Below are 7910 nucleotides of genomic sequence, written 5' to 3'. Positions count from 1 at the left end.
TAGGATACGTTTAAGTATAAGTTTTTCTAAAATTTTCGCAAGGAAGGGAAGAAGACTTATTGGTTTTTAGGAAGAAGTTGTATCAGCTGGCTTATTTGGCTTATGGATCATGATAATTGTCGAGAACTTCCATAGTAGAGGAAAATAAGATAATCTGATTATTGAGTTGAAAATATGAGTAATATGAACAATGCCTCTTTTGGGGAGACATTTAACTACTTCGGCCGTGATTAGATCGTAGCCTGGAGATTTTTTTTGTGGGTATTTTAGGATTTGATATTTTAAATCGTTAGGAGAGAAGGGTTTAATTGGGAGAGAAAATTGAGGAGGGACATTGAGAGACCTATTGACCAGTGTTATTGTATCAGGACCAAATATATCTGGACGAGGCAGGAATATCTCAGAAAGATATATTTTAAATAATTCAGCTTTTTTAGTTCTATATGAATCAGGGTTTGGAGTTTGGATTTTTAATTTGTCGGCAGATGCTTTACAGATAAAGTTATCTACTCCGATAATTTCGATAAGCTTTTTGCAAAGTTCAGGAAAATCCGCGACGCTTTTCACAAAAACTGGAGGCGGTGGTTTGTTTGGTGCGATTTCATCAATGACAATTTGTTCGGTAATTGGGGCGGTTGGGTTTGAGGGCGGAGTTACATCGTGATTTTCATTTTGACTCAGAACTAGATAACGATTTGGAGTTAAAAAAATTTTTTTTTTACCTTTTTGATCTGTCTGCTTGTTCGTTGATGGGGATGGCGGATCGGAGGCAGAAGAGCTGGAGTGGTTTCTTTTGTTGTTGGTGGAGTTTTTGACAGACCAACCTTGATCAGGTGTGACATCGTTTTTATTTCTCGCAATTGTAATCGGAGAGATTGTGTTGTTTTTGTTGTTTTTGTTATTTTGATTATTATTGGAATTCATGGTAAATTATTGATATTAATATTAGAAATTAAATTAAGGACGAGTGAGAGTATTATACTCATAGGCTGGCGATAGCGTTTGCAGGTAATTAGGCTTATCTCGACGGCCGCGGCGGCCGCAGATAGGAAAAACGTATGCAGTAACGTGCAAGTTTGACCGAAACAACCGAAATGTAAATTTCGTTTGTTGAGTATTCACTTACATTTAGTTAACTTGAACGAAATAAACAGATTTTAATTTATTTATTTTTTTCGTAAAGAAAAAGAGTTGGAAGTTACGTACGTTTTCACATAACTATACTGGTGTGGTGATAGAAAAACAATATAGTTATAATTAAAATTAATTAACGAGCTAATTAATTTACGAGAGCGCAAGGAACGCGTGCGAAGCGGATGACTGCTATCGCGAGAATTCAATGTATATAATGTATATAATGGCCTCGAAATCTGCCGTGAAAACAATATTCCCCCGTACCTGAACGTGCTATCGATTAGATATAAGGATACGATAGATTCTAAGAAACCACGGATCATACATAAATCTAATATATAGTTATACCAGGTACTTCTCCCATCCCGTACACGTTGGCAGAGAGGCAGCAGCTCAACAGTCACTCGTATATCCGAAGAGCATAGGAGGCGTCACCACTGAAAGTGTGAGCCATCGCCGTCCGAGTTGAACGTGCCACCATCAGTTCAGTGTCCGTCCACAGTACGCGAGTGCCTTACCCAACGTTGCTGCTCAGACCTCCACGTCCATCAATCGTGTGCGATACAAAACCATCCTCCCTTCTTCACCCGTGTGTTAGTAAATACTAGGAGTCATTCGACGCGACCATAGACTACGTTGCTACAAACAGCGAGCATACTTTGGTCAGCACGTTGGCCTTCTTGTGTAAATCTCCTAGTACGAACACTGATATCTCGGCATAGTGAGTAATACCCCGTAATATATATATATATATATGTCGTGTGAAGATTTGTAAGCTCGACAACGAGTATTATATATGTATTAATTGTACACCTGATTGTAATATTATTATATAACAATAATAATTGTTGTATTCATTATTATTATTATTATTATAAATAAAAGTTAACAAAATAAAAAAAAGCCATACGGACTTTACGTTTTGTTACAGATTGCTTCATTATTTGTAAGTTGGACAAAAAAAACAATTAAACATAATATTATTTACACTTATCTCATAAGCATATTACATATGTGATCAGTCTTAACAGAAACAACTCCAACGGGTCTACTCAGTACAGGTTGTGTAAAAAAATTATTTACAGTTAAAAATTTAACAACAGATAGTTTAATTGTACTATCATTTTTAGAGTTTAATTTATATACATTTTCTAGAATAATAAACTGATCTTTAATATTATCAGAGCAGAGGATATAGTTATTTGATTTAAGTGTTATTTCATTGTAATAAGTAAATCTAAAATTTGAGAGATTTTTATTTATTTTAAAAGAATCTAAAATAAACAAATCATTGTTTAAAGAAGTTTTTAACTCTTCACCTTCAGATGCTAATACTTTATTTTGAATTTCAGCAAGTAGAAATCTATAACATTTCATTGATATTTTAAGTTTTTTAAGATAATTTTCATACTTGAAAGCGCTAAAATTATCTAACAGCCTATGTAAATTAACAAAAAAAGGCAAATGAATTAAACTGTGGACGTTATAGCTGACAAAATTTGAACCATAAATGCATGAATAATTTTGAACAAATTCTATTAGAAGTTTTGAAACTAAATCACTATGTGTATTAAACATTTTATCTGAACACAGTATTCAAATAGATATAAACAAAATAAGGAAGTGATTATATTATTCATTTTTTATGTTTGATTTTAAGACAATAATACCAGTGTAAAGTAAAAATTCACAGAATTCTGTAGCTTTCCAGTATTCCAAATCATCAAGACTTCTTGGTAAACGAGCAAACTCAGATGGTACCGTTTTCCTTAAATTAAATAAAGCTAAAGAAATTGAGTCTTTTTTCCCCCAACATTCTTATTGGTTTTTTTCCTTTAACCCAAAAATCTAACAGTCTTTTCATTACACCCTGGCACACACAGTGCATGTAATCCAACACTACACACTTTGTTATATCAATAGGTAGATTTGTTAATGAGTTAAATCCATCTTTATGGTATTCAGCATTTGATTTTAATCTAAATGAATTATCTGTTCTTAACGGAGCAAATACATCTAAAAAGCAAACTCTATCCAAATAATCTCCTTCGACTTCACAAGAAGTACAAGCAAAATAACCGTTATGGTTTTTAACATTTAATAAAAGCGTTTTAGCTGGTGCATCAGCAACAGTGTGAGATACTTCAAAATTAATCTTTTTATTGTTTATCTGAATACCATAAGTTAAAATGTGATTTAGTTCATTTATAAATGATTCTAAATATTCATTTATATTACCAGGTTTACTGTTAAAACTGTGAAAAATTCCAACTGGAAAAATTTTCTTTTTAAAAATTGGTAAATTTATAAATGACATAAGAATTGGCTAAAACTATATTTTAGAATTTTTCGCTAAAGGAAGACACTCAATACTAAAACTTAATTTTATAGATATATTATTTGTTATATTATGTATTTGTTTTAAAAGATAAGATTGTATAATATTACAAATACCTAGATTAAAGTATGAACCATTTTGAATTTCTGAAATAGATCTAACAGCTTTATATTCACATAGAATTGTACGGATATCCTTGGGAACTTTATGACCTGTGTTCCTAAGAATATTTAACATCTCATTGGCACGACCATGTGATACATTGAACTGCACAGCTCACTTTCGAATTTGATGAACTAAATCTTGTTGTATATCCTGGTTATCATTAGTTACATACAGTATGTCATCAATGGGTTGGGGCTCTGCAGAATATTCATAAAAAAAATATTTAGGTACCTATAAGTTATAATTTAATATTTTTAATATATAACAATTTAAGTAATATTTACAATACAAGTATGAAATTAATTTGTAAAGTTGTGATGTTGTTTATTAGGGGGTTTTAATAGTGCAAATGAATTGAACTAAAACAATAAAGTAAAAAGTTGAAAAACCCGATTTTTTTTTAATTATATAATATTATATAGGTATAAACATACCTGGGATGATGATTGAGTTTCAAAATTTGTAGCAGTTGTTAAACTATTGTTGTGTAATTGAATTTTATTTCTTATACGCCTTTGAAATTGGTGTTTAGAAATAGTTCCAATATCTTTGACTCGTTTATGGATTTTTGGCAGCACTAAAAATTATAGTAAAAATAACAGACTGATCAGTGATATAAGTTATTATTAAGTAAATTTAACTGTTTCAGCTAAACCCAACTTTTATTTTATTGTATATACACATATTATGCTTTTATTAATAAAAAAATAAATAATAGTATTTTGTATCTAAAGAAATCATGAAAAAACATTGAAATTAATTAAATTATTTTAGTATTTACTTTTAGTATTTCATTGTATGAAGCCAAAATTAAATAAATAAATAAATAAATAAACTGATTTAATTGTAAATTTAAAGATTCTGAAATGTTTAAACTATGCATATTTACTTTTCCCTGTCATAACGAGTTTTTGCTGTTCTGAACCAACTTTGATCATCCATTTCAAACACAGAATCAGAAAGTTGATATTTATTTTGTATAACACCTAATAGTCAATAGAATAGTAATAATTATATTGAAGTATTGCAAAATAAATTTAACTTATTTGATTATTTACCTCTTATTATTGAAATAATCTGTAAATTTTTCACTTTAAATTTTGTCAGATCTTTTTCAAATGCCCTGCCTGTCCAAGAACAATCAATTGCAAGTTTATTGGTTAACATTTTGGACAAAATACGTCGTAAATGTGATCTACCATCATTTCCACCAATTGAGCAATACATAATTTTCTAGTGAATAAGATATATCAATAATTTATAATTATAAAATAAGGTTAAAATTTAGATGATAGAAATTACCAATTTTTCTCTGTCATTACTATTTATTTGCAATAGTTTTTCATACTCTATTACATCTTCTTTTATTGAAAAAGGAAATTTTCTAAAAGTTGTGTATCTTCAAAATCATAAAACATTCCTAATGTTGGTATATTAGTTTTAATTAATTTTTAAAATCATCTTTTAAGCTATTCATCATATTCCAAAGCCTCTGATTCATTAAGCGATTTGCTACAAGTTCTTCATGAATATTTTGTAAAATATTTCGATTTCCTTCTATAATAACGTTTAATATGTTTTTTATGAAATAAATAAATAATTTATAAGTATTTAAATTATATTACCCTGTACCGTGATATAATTGTACAACGTTGTAGTGGTACGCGCAAGAGAACGATTCCATATAGAGGATGCGTTTATTTCGCTCCTTATTTCTTTCTCACCCCTACAACTGTTATGAAATTGTTTTTTTTTTCGTTACATTTTCATGATACATTTTAATATATACAGTGAAACCTCTAAATATCGGACACTTTTGGTCGCCATAATTTTGTCCGTTATTTAGAGGTGTTCGATATTCAGAGGGGGAGGGGTACATTTTTGAAAATAACTCGGAGAAATTAATAATTACACATGTACAACATTTATTATATATATGTATACATAAAATATTTATAATAACGATATTTGTATACATTATAATTTATATATATAAATTATATGTAAAGCGTATATTTATTAGCTATGATATCCGCAATTTGTGTTTTACTAACACTAAACTCGTCTGCGATCGCACGAACAACTATATTTGTATTAGATGCTTGAAATTCAAGAATCTCAATTTTTTCTTTCGTTTACTAGCCATTGCAATACGTTAATGAAACACGTTACGTTACACTATCACGTTCGAATACAGTGGAATCACAATCACAACTAAATACGAGTACGATAACTTCACAGAACTAATCTAAAAAAATGTTTCATCGACGCAATTAATCAATGGACAGATATGATAAACTATAATTGTATAATAATTTATAATATACAGTAGTAAGATTAGATTAAATTGGCATTCAACGATTATTTAGAGGTGTCCGTTAAGGAAGGTTTCACTGTATATATATACTATATACGCATTTATCTATTTTTACAGTTTGTTCGTTTGTTCGCGAACGTTGCCGTCACTGACTTTACTCTCCACGATGACGGCCAAGTGTAAAGCTTTCATCAACCGTCGCTTACTCATGTGCAGCGCAGCATTAATAGATTTGTTTTTGCGTTGGGGGAAATGCGATCATAACATATTATTGTGCTACGCAGTGATATTATACGTCAACTCTATAGGTGTAATACGCATGGAAAAACGTATACCTACATATTTTTTTATTTATTTATTCATTTTTTTTTTCTCCCCGCACGTATTATTATTAGTATACGGTCGTTATCCCGAACGAACGCGCTATAAACAATCCCGAGAAAACTCGCGAGGCCTACGCACGGTTTAGTCATTGAATACAAATGAATTCATAACCCTTGAACATAATAAAAACGCAACCAAGCTGCTTTTGACGCTGGATAATGCAAATGTTTTAGTTTTTCATTTTGAACACACATTAATACGTTTTCTTTAAACCTTTCGTTTTAATTTCATCCACCGTACCTACGGAAACTTATTTTAAATATTCAGTAGAGGTTAATTATTTACATAATAATATAATTGCAAGTGGAACATAAATTGTATGAATAAAAAGAAAGACAAACAAAAAAAAAAACAACGGCAAATCGAGAAAATGTTCGTTCGTAAATGGTTAATGGTTTTCATGACTTATTCGTAATTTATTTTCATAATAAGAATTATTATGAAAATTAAAAACTAAATATTAAACAAAGTCATTATATATTTTATTTAGATGTTACACAAAACGAGTAGGAACATAACTTATGTCAGATACGTGCAGTGCTGAATAATTTGCCGATTATATAATATGAATAACAAATTGTATTATAATTATTCGCTAATTGTTTATGCCCATCATAATATATTCAAGAATTTGTGTTAAGATTTTTATTTTAAAAATAAGGTTTTGTAATTAAAGATTTTTTCTATATAATTCTGATGAACTTTATCTACTCGTATACTGAAATTTAATAATTTTAGGAATATTTTCCGATTTATATTTACTTAATTTCTTTATGTATGCAATTGAATTGTATTTTAAAAATTATAAAAATTGTCAATTGAAAAAGATTGATCCAAACTATAAAATAGGTACCAATAAAATATCTGATAATACATAATTATTTGTTCAACAAATTATTACAAAAAAAATTAATAAACGATAATCTGAATATAAATGATTAGGAGTTAAATTTTGAGAGTATTGGATGAGATGAGAAAGATTGAAATTATTTAGATTACAAGAAATAAATTACCAATTAATGTTTTCAAGTCGACAAACCCCTGTTATTAAATATTTTCAAACGTTTTAGCTTGTCGTCATCGTCTTTGTAAAATATGAAAATACACAAATAAGTGTTTCCTACCAAACTTATGAAAAAGTAAAATGTTTGGGGAAATACATTCTTAAAAGTTGTGTATAGTGTGTCATATTTATGGTATGAAAAAAATTACACTTTTAAACCTTTGGACGTTTTAAGTATTAAACGGTCGGAACGTTTATCGTCGAACTTTCCATTAGTTTAGCCCGGAAATCCTCTCTTCGCATCAGTACCAAAAGTTTTCATATTTTTTGAAATTCTTGAGATGCCTTAAAAAAAGAGAAAAAGATTATACCGGGTAAACTTGGAAAAGAACGACTAAACGTTGAGTTAAAAACAAAATGCGGTTTTTAATGGACACAGTAGCTCAAACAGTTTTTGTCACAAGCTGGTCGTAGCTAGATAACCCAGAAATAACGACAGGAAAAATATATTCGGAAACGACTTAGTTCGAGAACTTAGATTTTTCTAAATAACTAGACTTTTTATGGAT

At 29.4% G+C, this 7910-nt stretch overlaps 1 protein-coding gene across 1 annotated transcript; it reads right to left on the bottom strand.

Annotated features, from left to right (window-relative positions):
• Positions 1 to 3747: 3747 nt before the first annotated feature.
• Positions 3748 to 6164, bottom strand: LOC112683851. Its single transcript, XM_025555031.1, has 6 exons — positions 6070 to 6164; positions 4940 to 5021; positions 4696 to 4870; positions 4527 to 4623; positions 4072 to 4214; positions 3748 to 3834 (listed from the first exon to the last, which is right to left on the bottom strand). The coding sequence occupies exons 1-5, from the start codon at positions 6162 to 6164 to the stop codon at positions 4196 to 4198; spliced, it is 468 nt and encodes a 155-aa protein (XP_025410816.1). The 3' UTR covers positions 3748 to 3834; positions 4072 to 4195.
• Between the last annotated feature and the right edge of the window lie 1746 nt (positions 6165 to 7910).

The sequence above is a fragment of the Sipha flava genome, unplaced genomic scaffold, assembly GCF_003268045.1.
Source record: "Sipha flava isolate LNK unplaced genomic scaffold, YSA_version1 104_pilon_pilon, whole genome shotgun sequence".
Classification (NCBI taxonomy): Eukaryota; Metazoa; Arthropoda; class Insecta; order Hemiptera; family Aphididae; genus Sipha; species Sipha flava.
This window is presented reverse-complemented; position numbering and strand designations above follow the sequence as displayed.

Excerpts from the sequence above, each read along its gene's own strand:
- LOC112683851 (XM_025555031.1), bottom strand. The coding sequence starts at position 6,164 with ATGAGTAAGCGACGGTTGATGAAAGCTTTACACTTGGCCGTCATCGTG. Across the intron at positions 5,022-6,069 it reads CGCGAACAAACGAACAAACT|AAAATTTCCTTTTTCAATAA; the intron begins GTAAAAATAGAT and ends CACAACTTTTAG. Across the intron at positions 4,871-4,939 it reads GTAATGACAGAGAAAAATTG|AAAATTATGTATTGCTCAAT; the intron begins GTAATTTCTATC and ends CTTATTCACTAG.